The sequence below is a fragment of the Lampris incognitus genome, chromosome 5 (assembly GCF_029633865.1).
Source record: "Lampris incognitus isolate fLamInc1 chromosome 5, fLamInc1.hap2, whole genome shotgun sequence".
In the NCBI taxonomy this organism is placed as follows: domain Eukaryota; kingdom Metazoa; phylum Chordata; class Actinopteri; order Lampriformes; family Lampridae; genus Lampris; species Lampris incognitus.
In genome coordinates, this window is record NC_079215.1 from 42,250,458 (window position 1) to 42,268,219 (window position 17,762).

General features: G+C 44.0%; 1 protein-coding gene across 2 annotated transcripts in view; it reads left to right on the plus strand.

Annotated features, from left to right (window-relative positions):
- Positions 1-3,228: 3,228 nt before the first annotated feature.
- Positions 3,229-17,762, plus strand: part of grk4 (G protein-coupled receptor kinase 4) — an 89,549-nt gene continuing 75,015 nt past the window's right edge. For both annotated transcript variants that reach the window (XM_056279621.1, XM_056279619.1), the window contains exon 1: positions 3,229-3,576. In XM_056279621.1, coding sequence (XP_056135596.1) covers positions 3,525-3,576 — 52 coding nt within the window. In that variant the 5' untranslated portion in view covers positions 3,229-3,524. The remainder of the gene's footprint in view (positions 3,577-17,762) is intronic.

Genomic DNA, 17,762 nt, shown 5'->3' on the forward strand with positions numbered 1-17,762 from the left:
ACCACCCATCTGAGAGAATATACGTATATGTCAGCTCGCCACTGTTCTTTTTTTCAAGTATTTTCTTAATATCACTTGGTAACAAGATTTGTGTTAAGGTAGCTACTTGCTACCTTACCTGCCTTCTTAAGTGAGGTACTTAAGAAGTACCGCAGTACTTCTTGTGGTTTCTTGTGTTATATGTGTTATCCATTAACTGAAGTTTATTCTGCCACCGCCCTTGCCATAAATTGCACTGGATTAAAGCAACAGGTGAATGCTTTAAATGTATGTGAGTTGAATTCTGATCTACTTATCTATCTATCTATCTATCTATCTATCTATCTATCTATCTATCTATCTATCTATCTATCTATCTATCTATCTATCTATCTATCTATCTATCTATCCCTTCTTCTTTATTATCCTTATTCATATTATTAGTAGTAGTAGTAGTAATACTACTGATGCTGCTGCTGCTGCCTGCTAGTAATACAAGCATAGTTAATTCAGTTATTGTTCGAGATGCAATTCCTCACAGTGTGTCCTTCAGAGTACCTGATCCATATTTTACATGTTCTTTTGTCTGCATATTTTCCAGGCCACTTCCCAACATGAAATATGTTCTCTGCACCATTGCACTTTATCGCCTGTATAGTCAATCCATGTGTATATATCAGAAGATTGTTGTGCTGTTATTCTATGTTAAGTACACAGATAGAGCCACGAAACCGGAGTCAAATTCAATGTATGTCCAAAGCTACATGGCCAATAAACTTGATTCTGATTTACAGGCTACAGTACAATCAAGTCAATATAGAGAAATCCTGCGCCTGAGCTGTTACCACTAGATGGCATCATTGTAGTCACTAATGGCTCACCTGTGTCCGTGTGAAAAGCCTCGGGGTTATCTCAGCTGTTCGTGTAAGGGGAATTTTAGGGACACACTATAAATGACGGGACAAAATATGTCCATCAGCTACCGAGAAAATTTATTCCAATGTGCCATAAATACAGGTCAAATGTAATTACTTTCATAATAGTGATGCTTTTCACAAGAATGAAAACACATTTATATGTCTTACCAATTGAATGGATGCAGGCAGTTAAACATAACTACTTTATCATTTTAGGTGCATCAGCCGTTGTAACTCTAACTGAGGGTTTGTCATAAAGAAAAAAATGGGGGCGTCTGGGTAGTGTAGCGGTCTATTCCGTTGCCTACCAACATGGGGATCGAATCCCCGTGTAACCTCCGGCTTGGTCAGGCGTCCCTTCAGACACAATTGGCCGTGTCTGTGGGTAAGAAAACGGATGTGGGTATGTGTCCTGGTCGCTGCATTTGCGCCTCCTCTGGTCGGTCGGGGCGCCTGTTCGGGGGAGGGGGAACTGAGGGGAATAGCGTGATCCTCCCACGTGCTCTCCCCCCTGGTGAAACGCCTCACTGTCAGCCAGGTGAAAAGAAGCGCCTGGTGACTCCACATGTATCGGAGGAGGCACGTGGTAGTCTGCAGCCCTCCCCGGCTCGGCAGATGGGTGGAGCAACGACCGGGGCGGCTCAGAAGTGTGGGGTAATTGGCCGAGAACAATTGGGGGGAGATTTTGAAGTTGCTTCAAAAAAAAAATATTGAGTGTTCCTTCCATAGATTCAGTGTAGTAATCTATTGGCCTGGTGTGAGGTATCTGTTTAGATTTTTTGAATTGTTCTTTCTATCAAGATATTTTATCCATCTTTTCTGAATATCTTGGATTTTCCACGGGCTCAAGGTACTTTTAGACATATACCTGGATTCATTTATTCAAAGGCTTCATGACCACAATGACTACCAGAAGACAACGACTGACTTTACCTGAAGACAGTACAAACAGACGTTAACATACCGTGACACATTTGACCAGTTTGGTAACTTTAATAACAATATACATTTTGTTAAATCTGTGCATTTCAAAACACCCGAGATCCCCTTACAAATAGTGGAAAAGCCACCGTGAATAAAGAAATCGACGTTTCCAGAATAAAGTGGATTATCTATCAAAGAGCTGTAGTCCTGAGACATGTGAAGGCCTCCAACTGGCATGTTCTCAAATGGCCTGAAGAACGCAGTAGCAGGTTTGACCTTTTCCACTCCCAGTTCAATCAAATGGGAACGTGAAGCGAAACTTCCACTTAGACCGGTGTTTAAGGGGTCAAAGGTCAGAGAAGTGGAAAAGCCCAGAGGGATGCTGTGTCACGGCGGGGCACTTAGGAAGGCGCGGTGACAGAAACAAGGCGTTTTATCTCCTTTCCCCAGGCCTGATGGTCGAGGGAGGGACCAGAAACCCCAAACACCGGCTGGATGTCTATGCTACTTACAGTTTTGGTTCACTCTCACAGAGAGTAGCAATTATATAACAATAAAGTGGATGAAAGAAAGACGTGAAATTATTTAGGTACCGATTTATTCGGTAAGCAATTTGAAGATGAGCATCAGAAATCGATTTATACAACTCTTTTGAAGGGTTGACAATATTTTCCATATTCTGATTTCTCACGTCTCTGGGTGAAACGGTATTCATGAAGACTGCAGGAACCAAGAGGATTCCCCCCCTCCATGCACACACACACACACACACACACACACACACACACACACACACACACACACACACACACACACACACACACACACACACACACACACACACACACACACAGGTTTTTCTATGCTTGTGAGGACACTCCCTACATTGCGAACCCCTTACCCTAACCTAATCCTAATCCTAACTAGTAGCTCCGTATGGAGGGTAGGGAATACGGACTGCCACGGTCCCGAAAATAAATATTAGAACAATCAGAATTTAAGATTAATTGGTTTTTTATTCGTCAGTGTAAGATCTTTGCATGGAGCCCAAAATCCCTGGCGGTGCGCCTAATCCAAATCCTCATTCAAATCCTAATCCTAATCCCAGTTTTAACCCTAAACCCAGGTCCTAACCCTAAAACAGACCCTTGAAAGAAGTGGGGACAGGCCAAGATATAGTCGAGCAAGAACACACACACATACACACACACACACACACACACACACACACACACACACACACACACACACCCCAGTGGTTCTCTGGGACTTAATCTTAGGAGGTTTTCGGCGCTGCACTCGATGTGCACTGATCCCTCCTCCTCTTCCTCCTCCCTCCTCTTGCTCGTTGGTCGTGCGGACGAGGGAGGGGTAAGAGGAGGAGGAGGAGGAGGAGGGAGAGGGGGAGCCAGCGAGCTGAAGCAGGAAGGAAGGAAGGCAGAAGAGAGGCAGGCAGGCAAGGCTGTGAATGCTAACAAGTCGTCGTAGTCCTAGCAGCTCCGTAGGCAGGCGTTTAATAAAACATCCAGCCATGGTGACGGACGGCAACGGCCACTGTTCATAAAAACCTACTATGCGCCAGCGCGGGCTTTGCATTGGAAAGGCCGAAGACAGTCGACACGTTTTTTAATCAAATCCTCTTTTTTTTCTCCCCCCTCCGCTCGGTGAAATGTATCGCCACCATACGGGATTCACATTCTGACAATGGAGATTGAAAATATCGTGGCCAACACGGTTCTCCTCAAGGCAAGGGAAGGTAAGGGATAAGATCCGTGACCAGAAGAAAAAAAAAAGAGAGAGAACGAGAGAGAGAGAGAGAGAGAGAGAGAGAGAGAGAGAGAGAGAGAGAGAGAGAGAGAGAGAGAGAGAGGAAAAAATGAAACCCATGTTATCACTATGGTGATTTTTTTTTTTGTCCCTGTAAAAGAAAGGACGAGGTTGTGTGTTGTGTGTTGTGTGTGTCCTCCCTACGCAGTGTGTTGCTCCGGGTGCGCGGAGAACACACAGCGGTGGAACAGCTGTAAATGGAGTCATCACATATGTAATGCTTATGTTAATGCAAGGCCTATCTGGTATGGACGGCATCGATACGGGGGAGCGTTGGCGACATCCCTCTAATAGGTGGCATCCTTGGATGATATATCAAACCCTTTTATTTTCCCATGACAAACGGTGGTGGTTTTGGGCAGTAGGTAGGTACAGTGACATAACACAGTGTATTCTTTATTAGCAGCAAATCTGCGCAGTAAGGTGTCCATCACCATAATGATAATAATAATAGTAATAATAATAGTAATAGTAATAATCTTAATAATAAATGTGCATAGGCTTCTCACACCTGGTGCATTTCGTTGTGGTGAAATCCTAATTAGAAACGCAGCCCCTGCTATTCAAAATGAAATCTGCCACATTATTTGACGCAGAAATATTAATTTCTCTGCATTGCCATCCAGGCAGCGAAGAAGACCGTCCACCGCAGAGACTCGGCTGCTTTGTTCAGGGGCTTCTTGTTTCTTGTTTAAGATGGAAAATATAGTGAGGGGCCCTGGATCTGTGGAAAGAAACGCCAGGCGACGCATACTATATTCACCTCCCGGCCCGGTGTCCTCTGCCTGGAGCACCCGGGTCCTGTTCTGACACACAGGCCATTTTGAATGTCTCTTGAGTTTACCGAGACATGAGAGATGTATTTTTTTTAATTTAATATTTCAACAATAAAGCAATGGGGGGTGGGGAAGGGGGGGGCAAGGACCTCTTCAGTGGCAGTGAGTGGGCGCAGCATCGTTATCAGCAGGCAGAGAGAATTTGTCGGCCTGGTCTGTAATGTAATGGTTGGTCAACGACCAGGCTGACTCTGGACTGGCTGCTGGGCTCTAGTTTAGGATGCTATTTTGGAGGAAAACTTTCTTTCATGTGAGAGAGGTGCCTGAGAGATGGGCAGTTCATTGTCATATTCATCATATGTTACTAGAGGCATCGTACATGGAGGCCTTTTCCAACTTTAATATTATCTGCATTACACTGGGCTGCATGTAAGTTCAGGCCCAAACACTGATGTGCCAAAACATGGACTTATCCTACATCCTCAGCCCACCTGCAGGACTGCAGGGGCGCTTTCCTCGCTTGAAAACTGAATTTAAAGGTGGCTGAAGTTGTTGTTTTCAGTTATAAGCGGTGCCCTGGCCTTACAGTACATCCACATGATTTACATTTGCAAACATCATGCAGATGTGTCGAAGCTCTGCCGTATCTACTCAGCGTTTGAGTGCAGCCTAACATGAGGTTTCAGCAGAAAGCCCGATTCAGTTGCTTGACAATAACTTCAGTCACTTGACAATAAATTGTTCCTGATTCCTGATTTATTGTAATGGCAATTCAGCCATGTCAAGCATCATTGCTGAATGTATTTACTATCATAATCTTTTTTTCCCTGCTAATGCAATTCAGTTGATGTTTAAGTGCTACGCAAGTGATCACCCTGAATGGGTCTCCGTTTATCTGTGTAGGATAAAGATGAGCGAATTTCAAGTTTAATCTCTCCAAATGTAGTTCATTTTAGTTGAGGGTTTTTCAGTATGCCCGTGAGGTGACCGCTGTAGGCACTGGGCACTTTATACAGGCTGGGGATTAGACTTTTCTACCTAAAACAAGTGATTGGAGGATAATATGTGGTATTTTCAGAGGATCTCTCCTACTCACCCTAAGCTCAGAAAGCCCCTGCCCTGCTGGAGTGCCCTTGAGAAAGATCTGAAATCAATACTAGCTCTAGGAGCTTACTTTGCCCTCTGACCTTCCTATGGAGGTGGGCAGAGAGAAGGATCATTGGTGTATATCAGTATGGTGATTAATACATTATGATTACTACACTGCTCAGACTGAGCCAGCTGGCCGTTCTGCACGTTGTTGTTCTGGCCTATTGCAGGAATCAGTGGATCAAGCCGTTGTTGTTCTCAGTCAGTACTTGGGAAACTTTTTCCATGCTGGCAGCATGGTGCTGGTCATTATTAGGTTGATAAAACGTAGGAAACATTTGATGTACTTGATAACATGGAAGTAGATGGTTCAGGGTAAATGTGACAGGTTTCAACCCTGCCACCGCCGAAACAGGACATTAAAGGATGTGGTTTTGTTTTCCAGATAAGAGGCCCTTCTTGCCCCTCCTTCCTGTTTATGCACTCTGGATCCGTATTTTGATGCCAACATGCCCAAATATACCATTATGATGCTAACATCTGAATAACTTTCTCCTATGCTTGAGCACAACTCAATGTCCGGTCCACTGACTTCCAGTTGATTCTGGAAATTGGCCTCCAGAATCAACAGGAAACTGAAAGGTGGATTGTGAGAGTGCCTATAGGATTGCCTTCAGATTTCAGGACTTAAAACGTAGACACATCTGCCAGACCATTTGAATGTAAAAGCTCCACCAGCAATGATATTATTTCCAACATCGTGATATTATGCCACATGACATTTGTAATGCGTGATATCTGTTGTGCAACATCAATGATTGATGCAAAACCCCTGTTACACCATCAAAGGTGTGAAATATTTTTAAATGCTCTTCAACAAAACCTTAAAATGGAAAATGAACATTTGGGTTGCAGCTGAACAATGGTGGTTGTAGATCAACCACTTTTGTAACTGTGACCAAAAAAGAAAAAGAAAAAAGATCACAACATCTCAGTAATGTATTTTTGTTGACTACCTTTTGCAAACTTTAAATTAGACCCCCTGTTCACAAGTAATAAACCAAAAGATGCGGAATTATATGCCGTTATACACCGTAATGCTTTGTGGTCAGTGTTTTGATTCTGACGGTTTGTGTGCGTGTCCTTTTGTGTGTCAGGTGAAAGGCTGTCGGGTAGTTCATCTTGACGAGCCGCTCACAGACCGAGTCTGTTCAGAGACTTGTTCACATTTCAATCAGCTGTCCGAGACCACAAGAGTACCATGCATGATTTCTTTGTATATACAGAAATATTGGTTTTACACATTGTCTTGATATGACGATAATCACGGCACATGTTGCTGTTGTTGGGTTTAATTGTGGTACAACAGTGATGAGAAGAGCCACATTGAGGCTATCCTTGCAGGCCTGATGCAATCATTTCCCTCATTTTACATCAGTCTGATTTTCTTACTATATCGGAATGAATTTAGTCTGTCCAGGTCTCCCTTTCCTGGAGAAAATTTGGGATACTTAAAGTCTGCTCTTATAAATTATTTCCACTTCACAACTGGAGGCCATGATCTCTTAATTAAAAAAAAATCAAAAAATCAAAGAGCAGATATTCTTGCCATTAGCCACGTCTTTCATATACCCCCCCCTCTTCCCCAAACTGCACATCCCTGAACCTGCTCGGTTCACCGGGGTGAGTTTGCCAGTGACGTTCATCGGAGGGGCTTCCTTCGTTTGGCGGTCACATTTGGGCTAACATTTGTCGTCACCACTTTAGGGTGTTTCCACCAGCTGGGGCTCATAAAACACCATCGCTTTGTGACCATCTCTTGATGTGGTCTTCGTTTTACAGTTTCAACACCCACAGCAGGGCCGAGTGTTTCGCGCACAGCCCCGGTGCTTGGGTATCACTTAGCCCATCATGGCTAGCAGGATGTACGTTAGGCCGGCCCCCTTGACAAGCTGACTCAGCATCATAAGGATTTTTTTTTTGGACTTTTTAATGGCCATTGTGTGAACATCACAAGGCCGTTGCTTCAGCTGCCTTATTAAATTTTTACAGGCCATTCTGATTACAAGTCAGTGTCGGCCCCTTTTAGCAAATGCGTAGGCTTTACTGTATTTATGAGGCCCTCGGTTTTGAATGGATAGTCTCGAAATTTTATCAAAAGCGTTTTTTTGTAGGTGGCAGGGATCATCACATTTTCAACAACAACAATAAACCTAAGATAAAATTCATTACATCGGAACAGGGGGCTGTGGTGTGCAGCAGCAAGCGTGCATGCAAGAACAACAGACTTGAAAAGACAACTCGGGTACAAATAATATACACGACAGTAATGCCCATCCAAAAATAATATCTGAAAAAGTAAGTGAGTAGGCTCAACAAGGTAAAATCATAAACCCTAGCTGTTTTAAGATCACCTTTACGGATCTCTTGGCTGATTGCGTTGAGGTCAGTATTGTTCATGGTCAGTATGGTTCATATATGACCTGCATATGCTCCGTTATAAACTCGATGGCTTCTTCTTTATCGTGGATGCGGCGGTGAATTAACAAGAAGATCCCCTGTCTTGACAGTCTGTAGATAACACATAGATAACAAACCATTCAGTTCCTCCTCTCACACTTGCACACACTTCTGCTTTTGTTGACGGAGTTTAGTTTAATAGTCTTAATGTCAACATATTTACGTTCCTTGCCGTGTACTTAACTTTCCCTTGCCATCTTTTGTAGATTTCTTCATGCTCACATATTATCTCTCTGTGCATATCTCTCTGTTGTTTTCCACAAAGCTCTCCGCATTTTTCTTTCCTTGGGTCTTTCCGTCCCCTTTTCATCTTTCCATCTTTCCCTGGAGACATAGGGAAAAACAAGGGGCACTTTTTTTTAACTCGTTTCAGTTTGATAAGAGTATCTTGAACGTGGAGATGGGGGGAGAAGAAGGAAAAGGTCCTTCAGAATGTAAAGAGAAGAAGCCTGTGAATACACGGAAGCCTGTATTTATCTAATGGTGGACAAAAAAACTGATTTTATCTCAATTATTTTTGCCCATTGGCCCCGAACTAGCAGTCTAAGTCTGCACCGTTCAACAAAAGCAATGGAGTAGATCGGTGCTCTGTAATCGGAATCGGTATCAGCAGGGAAAAAGTGGTATCGGTGCATCCCTAGTAGGATCAGAATCAGAATCATGTTTATTGGCCAAGTAGGTTTGCATGTACTTGGAATTTGACTCCGGTTCCGCGGCTCTCTCTGCATCTCAGTCATCTCAGCATCTCAGTCATAGAATAACAACACTACAGTACAACAATCTTCAGATATAAATGATGTTTGTATCATGATGATGATGATGATGATGTTTGTTTGTATGTTCGTTAGTCTCTTAAGCCCGTTGGTTTTCCTCTCATGTGAGACAGGCTTGTCTCTTGCACCAGTGTTTGCTATTGTGTCCCATTGATTGCTGGGAGGCGATGTTGTAATGTCTGCATTTTGCACATGACACGCACGTCTTCATCTCGGGGCCTTGTGGTGACAGAAAGGTCCAGCCATAAAGAGTGAATGACAGAACAACAAGACGAAAAAAGTGTGTATGGGGAGGGGGGGGGTGAACACTTGTGTCTCAAGGAAGCACGAGAGGAGCAGGAAAGGAGACGGGGCACGAGAAAGACATGAGAAGGAGAAGTGGGTTGCTAGTCTCTTGCCCGTTATTCATGTGCCCCCCCCCATTTGTTTTTTTTTTTCCCCTCTCTTTCTTAGTCGATGTATGTCTTTCAGTGCGAGTATATAAGCGGATTAGCTTGTGCAAACACGGGGCCATTGCTTTGAATAGGCAACAGATACTACCAGCTAATGTTTTCCTTATCAGGGACCGCTCCAGCCAGCCATACTGTACCGGAGAAGCACTGGGAAGGCAACAGGCTGCTCATTTGTCACACCAGTTTTCCATTGTGCCTGTGTGCACGCATATTACAATAGGTCTAAACTGGGTTTGACCCTCTCTCGTTTCCTACAATTAAAGTTCTGCCTCAGTGTGTTCAGAGAATTGTGCGGTGGTTAACACCTACACATAACAGGCCGATCACGTCCCACAAGGCACACAGCCGTGCCAAGATGTCGGAGAACATCGTGTTGGCCAAATAACCCGGTCAATTGTTCTGTTACCAAATCGTTGCAAAATGAACTGGGGGGGAAAAAAAAGTGCTCTTTGTGATATCACTAATAGATGTCAATCCTCGCCTTCACCCCCATTCCATTTTATCATACAATAATCTTCTTTTTTTTTTTAGGACCCCCCCCCCCCCCCAATTGTATCCAGCCAATTACCCTACCCTTCCGAGCTGTCCTGGTTGCTGCTGCACCCCCTCTGCTGATCCGGGGAAGGCTTACAGACTACCACATGCTGCAGACAACCACATGCCTCCTCCGAAACATGTAGAGTCACCAGTCGCTTCTTTTCACCTGACAGTGAGGAGTTTCGCCAGGGGGCTAGGGGAATGGCGTGATCCTCCCACACACTATGTCCCCCTGGTGAAAGTGCGTGGTAGTCTTGTTTTATTTCTATATATTACAAGGTATCCCAGCTCTCTCTTCAAAATTGGATGACCCCCTCCCCCCTGAACAGGCGCCCCGACTGACCAGAGGAGGCGCTAGTGCAGCCACCAGGACACATACCCACATCCGGCTTCCCACCCGCAGACACAGCCAATTCTGTCTGTAGGGATGCCTGACCAAGCCGTAGGTAACACGGAGATTCGAACCGGCGTGCCCCATTTGGTAGGCAACGGAATAGACCGCCGTGCTACCCGGACACCCAATAATCATTTAATTTTTAGTGCGTATTCTCCTTAAACTGGATGTAAGACCACATAGACACCCTCTGCTTGGCTGTTTTTCTTTTTCTTATTCTTTTTTTTTGGACATCTCTCTGAAATTATTGCATTGTTGTTGTCGCTGTGCTCTGTCTTACAGTGCCGTGTCGTCTGAGAATCGAAGTGTCTTCTGCTGTGGTGCTCGTTCGAGATCATTTTGTTAACAGCGTCGGCTGATTTTTAATGCCCAAAATGTAATGTAAATATTGACTGCTTTCTGTCACGGTCTATCTGTCACTGTCACCCACAAGCTTGTGTTTCTCCCTCACGGCTGTTATTTTGGGTGTCAAGTTGTGACATGAGTTCATCAGATGGAGGAAGAGCTCCTCTTGTCTGGCGCTGGGAAAAGGAGGATGCGGGCTATGAAGATGGCAGCATCCATCTGTCGCGTGCCGTGTTGTCATCTGAAGAAGCTGTGTCGCTCAGACTAGTACACGCTGGTGGTCTTGTCATTGGTGTTTTATTTTTATACATTCCAGCTCTCTCGTCAAAATTGGATGATCTAAACCATCTGTAAAACATCTTAAAAACAAATGTCCAGGTGTATTTAAGTAGAAATGGAATTCAGTTTGGTCACAGTAACCAATATTCCTTCCATTGGTTTGCTCTTGTCCATCATTTTCACTTTTATTTCGTACATGAGGTTATGAAGCTCGCTTCATTTTTGCCTTTGAATAATAATAACTCCATAAAGTCTCAGCTGTAATTGACTGAGACTTGCAGGAATCCAGATATGGTGGAAATGGGTGTACAGACCCTTACATATGTAGTTCCATAACCTCCTGTGTGACCTCTGGTGTAGCTCTGTCTCTAGCTTGGCATGGAAGAAGAGGAAGGGAGGATGGTGAGAAGAGTATATTTGGCTTATGTTGGGCTGCAACTGGCCCGCACACATATTACAGCTTGTGAAAACACCAATTTAACACAGTGGAAGGAATGAGAAAGAGAGAGAAAGAGAGAGAGAGAGACCCATGGGGGAAGATTCATGACACGGTACATCTTTGGAGGCTCAGATGTACTTGTGCAGGCGTGCAGGCGCGTGCACACACACACACACACACACTCAAACATAAAAAGATGACAAAGGTAATCTCAGGGTTCGCTTTCTCTCGCATTCCATTTTTTTCCTTTTTCTCAAACCAGCTGTCTCTCTCTCTCTCTCTCTCTCTGTCTCTGTCTCAGTCTCTGTCTCTGTCTCTGTCTCTGTCTCTCTCTGTCTCTCTCTCTCTGTCTCTGTCTCTGTCTCTGTCTCTGTCTCTGTCTCTCTCTCTCTCTCTCTCTCTGTCTCTCTCTCTCTCTCTCTCTGTCTCTCTCACACGTTTCTTTAGTAAGTCAAACGGCTCTGACTTATAAATAGGGGAAAAGGGGAAGCCATTGGTATGCTAAACACTTGTCAGACTAGAAATGCAAATTCCACAGTGCATTTTGTGTGTTTGTACTGTAAATAGTGTGGAGAATTAGATGAAAGCTAATGGCAGGATTGGCATTTAACTTCCAGAATTGTTGCTTCGAGGTTGGAAGTGTGTGTGTGTGTGTGTGTGTGTGTGTGGGGGGGGGGGGTTACTTAAATGTAGGTGCCTCTAGGCCAGTGGTTCCAAATCCGGTCTTGAGGTACCACCAGCACTGCCGGTTTTCTATTTTACCAGGTAATTTATTACATTACTGGTTGTTCCAGGTGTAAAACTTCCATGATTAGAGACTGGAAAACTGGAACAACAAGTAAATGTTAATGAACTACCTGCTAGAAGAGAAAACCAGGAGTACTGGTGGTACTCGAGGACCTGATTGAGAACCACTGGCATAGTCAACATGTGACTCCACGTCAAGGAAGAGGATGAGCTTAAATTTTATAACCAGATGAGTTAACCAGAATTAATGGGTTATTTACTTAAACTTGGTGGACTCTCATGGTCACAGATGAATACAGGGATGGATGGGGGGAGCTGAAGACTCTGCAAAGAAAGGAATTTACGCACTTATGGTTCACTTGTTTGTGTGCACGGGACCTTCTTCCTTCAATCTCTTCTTTCTACTATGTAATTTTGTATAGAAGCACATGCACACTCACGCACATGCACCAGTGCTAAGCCCTGAAACTTTAAACTGCCACTAAAGGTGTCTTCCTTTCCATAACTACAGACTGTCACTGAAGTTGGCGTTTATAACACCACTGCTTTCTCTAACGTGGTCACCAACGCCGGCCACATAAACTGAGAGACGTTCCTCCCGGAGCAGAGTCGTCACAAGACGGGACACTGTGTGGAGGTTATGTTTTGAGGTGACTTCCTTGAAACAAATGAACAGTTCTCTGCTCTGGGTCCTGTCCTTGTAATGATCTCAGTGTTGGTATTAGCACAGCTGTGAGTGAGTGAAACTGCTCTGAAGTCAGTGTTTATGAGGGGCCCCTCTCCCTCTGACAAGGACGAGGGTGGGGGTGGGGGGGGGGCAAAGTTAAATAAATAGTTGCTCCGTCCTGTCTGCATTAAGAGCCTGTGCACATGGCTTTGACGTCAGAATGACATTAAACAGGGTGGGGTGGCCCATCTAGCACTGACAGGCGTGTGTTCATCTCACACACACACACACACACACACACACACACACACACACACACACACACACACACACACACACACACACACTCGATCCCAAGCTCTCCTATAATTATAATCTTTCTCACAGTTTTTATTTTATTTTGTAACCGTTACTGTCCATGTTATACTTCTTACCTTCCTCCATGTGGGATCTTTCTCTTCCTCTTGGCATATGTTACAGTGATATTTCTTCGCCCCTTGTCTCGGTACAAGATAGAAAACTCCTCAAATTCAAGATTTGTGAGCACTTAATGCCTGGATGCTTTCATTTCCTGCTTTTAATATCATCTTCTGAAAGGGTAGAAGTTAATCAATGACATTTTGTTATTTCGTTCCGTAGTCAGTTTAACCGCGCTCATCTATCATGAGGAGCTTTGGTGTCTGATGTGTTCATTAGTGAAATACCTTCACCAGAGGAGCACACGTGCTCACTAATATCACAGCCCGTATTTCAAACTGGGCTTTTTTAAAATTTTTATTATCTTTCTTTTCTCGCTGTTAGAGGAGTGAGTGTGTTTGAACACTGCACCTCCAGTAGGGGGTTCCCCTAGTGCCACCTCTCGGGTCAGACTTGCATGAACTTTGACCTTGAACATACTCTAGCGGCTCTGGGCAAATGAATGTGGCCTAACAGTATAGCAAACACGGGGCCATTGCTTTGTGAGACGGGGTAAGGGTTAATGTTGGCTTGCTCTCAGAGATCTTTCAGCAGTGTGTGTGTGTGAGTGTGTGAGTGTGTGTGTGTCCATGTGTGTTTACGTGAACATATGTGTGTTTGTGAACAGAACACAAATAGCATGCAGATTAGGATGTTTGTATGTGTGTGCGTGTATGTGCGCACACATGCGTGCACATGCGCACACATGCGTGCACGTGTGTGTGTTGATGAAGGTGGGGCTTGGCAGGTGTTTGACTGCGTCGAACCTTTTGTGTGCGCTTGTTTTGCTCTGGTCTCCACATGTCATTGGCGGGCCAGCTGGTGTGTTCAGAGCTGTGCAGCAGACAAGCCCTGATCCAAAAGCCCCCAAGGCTTGGGGACCTTAAACAGTATTGGCCTGATATGGCCCCATCTAGTTAAGTTGTTTGCATAGTTATGAAACAAAAGCGGTATGTGCCAAGAAATAGTCAGGTCGTATCAGTCAGAACTGATTCCCACCAGAGATTCCTAACTTTCCAACTGTCCCCCTCCCTCAAAAAAAAAAGAAGAAAAATTAGGAACAGAATATGCCGTCTCTCTCATTAACAAGAACAGCAAATGATATTGTGGTAATTATGTTGTGCTAATAGATATTGTGCCGAGAGTAAACGAAGACGGAAGACAAACATATTACTAGATTGTGCAAGTGAGGAAAAGGATCACGAGGAGCTGACTGGTTTTATTATTTCTTGGTAATGTATTTGATTTAAAATCTCCAGTGTCCCGAAAGAGAAATTTGTTAACAAACAAGGGAACAAAACAAATTATGATGCTTGTAGAACAGTAAGAAAAGTGAGAAGACGGAGGCGACCATCAGATAGCTGATGTAATCCCACAGCCCTCAAACCACCAAGCATGAGTCAGAAGACCCTGCCCCCCCCAAGAAAAGACAACTACCTAAGACTAGATTCACACTGCAAATCAAATCAGTTTTATTTGTATAGCCCAACATCACAAATTACAAATTTGCCTCAGTGGGCTTAACAGCAACACAACATCCTGTCCTTAGACCCTCTCATCGGATAAGGAACAACTCCCTAAAAAAAAAAAAAAACCTTTAACAGGGAGAAAAAATAGGAAGAAACCTCAGGGAGAGCAACAGAGGAGGGATCTCTCTCCCAAGACGGACAGCATGCAATAGATGTTGTGTTTACGCAATTTACACAATACAACATTGAAAGAGGATAACACAATTATAATGGACTTATAAAATGTATGAAGAATATGATGCGCAGGATGCCAAGCAGCGTCCAGACGCCATCGCAACAGTCCAGGACCCAAGCCACGTGACCAGCATCATCATGTAAAAAAAAAAAAAATTATATGGATTTATAAAAAGAAAATGTGATGAAGGGAATGGCAGGCAGCATCCAAGTGGGGACCACCATCACCACAGAGACCTGGGAGGAGAACCGACTGCACGTGCACACAAGGGAGACTCAGATGACACCATTCACACACAGAAAAAGAGAAAGGAGAAGACATCATTCAGAGAGAGAGAAAAGACTTGAGAGAAGAGAACAGTTGGCAATAGTCAATTAAGTCATCAATTAGTCATAATCTATACACTATAATCTTGTCGGCAAAACAGTGGTTGGTAAATTAATTGAGACAGAAAACCGACCCGCCATGCAGTACAGCTTGTGAAGCACTCAACTTAAAGGCATCTAATTGTAAGCTAAGGCAAAAAGATGAGTTTGAAGTTGGGTCTAAAGGACTCAACAGACTCTGATTGTCTGATGACAGCAGGCAGGTTATTCCACAAGAACGGGGCCCAATAGGAAAAGGTCCTGCCACTAGCTGACTTCTCTTTAACTTTGGGTACACACAGGAGCCCTGTATTTTGAGAGCGAAGAGCTTGAGATGGCATGTAAGGTTTAAGGAGATCAGACAGGTAAGATGGGGCAAGCCCATTTAGGATTTTATAAGTCAGCAGAAGCACCTTGTATTCTGATCTAACATGGATAGGAAGCCAATGAATGGAGGCAAGAATTGGTGTAATATGGTCAAATTTCCTAGTTTTAGTTAGGATTCTAGCAGCAGCATTCTGAACCATCTGAAGACTTTTAGTACTAGAATGTGGCAGACCTGAGAACAGAACATTACAGTAATCAAGTCTGGGGGAAACAAATGCATGTATTAGAGTCTCTGCGTCAGCCATGGAGAGAAAAGACCCAATTTTAGCTATGTTACGTTGGTGAGTTCTTAAATGTGCTTATCAAAGGAAAGGCTGGGATCAAATGTAACACCAAGGTTTTTGGCTGCCACACTTCATGAAACCAGAGTTGTCGATTGTTATCATTACTTGATCAAATTGGTGTCTGTGTCTAGCAGGGCCAATGACCAGCATCTCGGTTTTATCCGAATTTAAAACCAGAAAGTTAAGTGACATCCAGTTTTTCACAGTAGCCAAGCAGGCCTCTAAGTTAGTCATTTGAGTATGATCATCAGCCCTTATAGGCATTGCAGGCCTTAATGCTTAATCTCTCTTCTGCACAAATCTATTTTGTGATCAGTCAATGCGGGCAGACGTCCATGCCGAAACAGCTTGCATGTGTTAATGAATAACAACTACTGATGTTTCGGGACCATGCAAAGTTATTTCACACGCAATTTTATCAGACACTTGTCACTTGCGCTATGTGTCGTCAGGGGTTTAGATTGAATAGGGGCATCTCCCCAAATAGGTTTAACAGTAACTTTGCTATCTCTCCATTGAAGTCCGTCAGCGTAATTTACTTCTGCCATACCACACCCCGACGTGGACCTCACCTGTGCCACATGAGCATTCCCTGGTCTTCTGTGAGCTCACTGAGACTGGTGACAGTGATGGTCAGTGAAAGATGAGCCACACTGCCAATACAAGCCTGCCAATCTTTGCCACACAGGGTGACAGAAAATACACTTCAATTTCAGTTTCACCAAACGGTCTTAAATCACATGGCCACATAACGGATCAGTGTCTGATCCGGGACCATGTATAAAAGAAGCCTGAAACTGTAAATGAAAAAAGATATTCCTTGATGAATTTTTTTGTGTTCGTACTGGTCGAAAAGCATCGGGTCTATGTCTCATTAGTGGAAAAATCAGAATTGGGTCGTAGACTCAAGAGACTTCATCATTGTAGGGATCTGTAAATGAGCTCTCTATATATCTAATACAGCCTTCCCTGGGCAGCATGGTGTTCCACTGGTTAGCACTGTTGCCTCACAGCAAGAAGGTCCCGGGTTCAAACCCCAGGCCGTCCCAGGTGCTTTCTGTGTGGAGTTTGCATGTTCTCCCCATGTCTGCATGGGTTTCCTCCAGGTGCTCCGGTTTCCTCCCACCATCAAAAAGACATGCATGTTTGGGTTAATACTCCTGCCTGTGCCTCTGAACAAGGCAATGGAAAGAACTGGAGTTGGTCCCCAGGCGCTGCAGCTGCCCACTGCTCCTATACAATAGGATGGGTTAAATGCAGAGAGTGAATTTCATTGTATGTATGGACAAATGACAAATAAAGTGGCTTTCTTCTTCTTTCTTCTGTTTGGGTAGAAATTTGACACATTTCTCAAGGAAGTAAAAATTTCAGAGAGAAGGTCACTTGAGTTCTCGGCTGGAAAGTCGCGTTTGTATGGACGAGGCTGCAAAGTTGCAATCCGTGACTTTTCTCGCTATTTTATCCATTTGAAATGTGATGATGATGTGACAATTCTGCTGGACAGTCAATACTAAAGAAGGAACAGTGTCCCAATATACTTGGATGTAGGAGGCAGAGAGAAACTAACCTGCAGACACTGATCAAAGAAGGCTGAATCAGTTCATCTGGACACAACATTTATTGAGAGAAATGTTGCATCACTCATCTAAGTGACCTCTTCAGTCTCAACTGACTGCAGGTATCCCCACCCTTATAAACAACGCATTGGCATAACGACCCAAACCAACGATCAGTTTCATATGCAAATTGCTGTGACTATTAACTAGAGTTTAAATGGCCATGTGTACTAGTCAGGCCTATTTGCATATGAAGCTGATCATTGGTTTCGGGCCGTTATGCCACTGCAGACACAGATTTACTGACTACCAACAAGGTATATCAGCCATTGTTGCCTGTGTGCA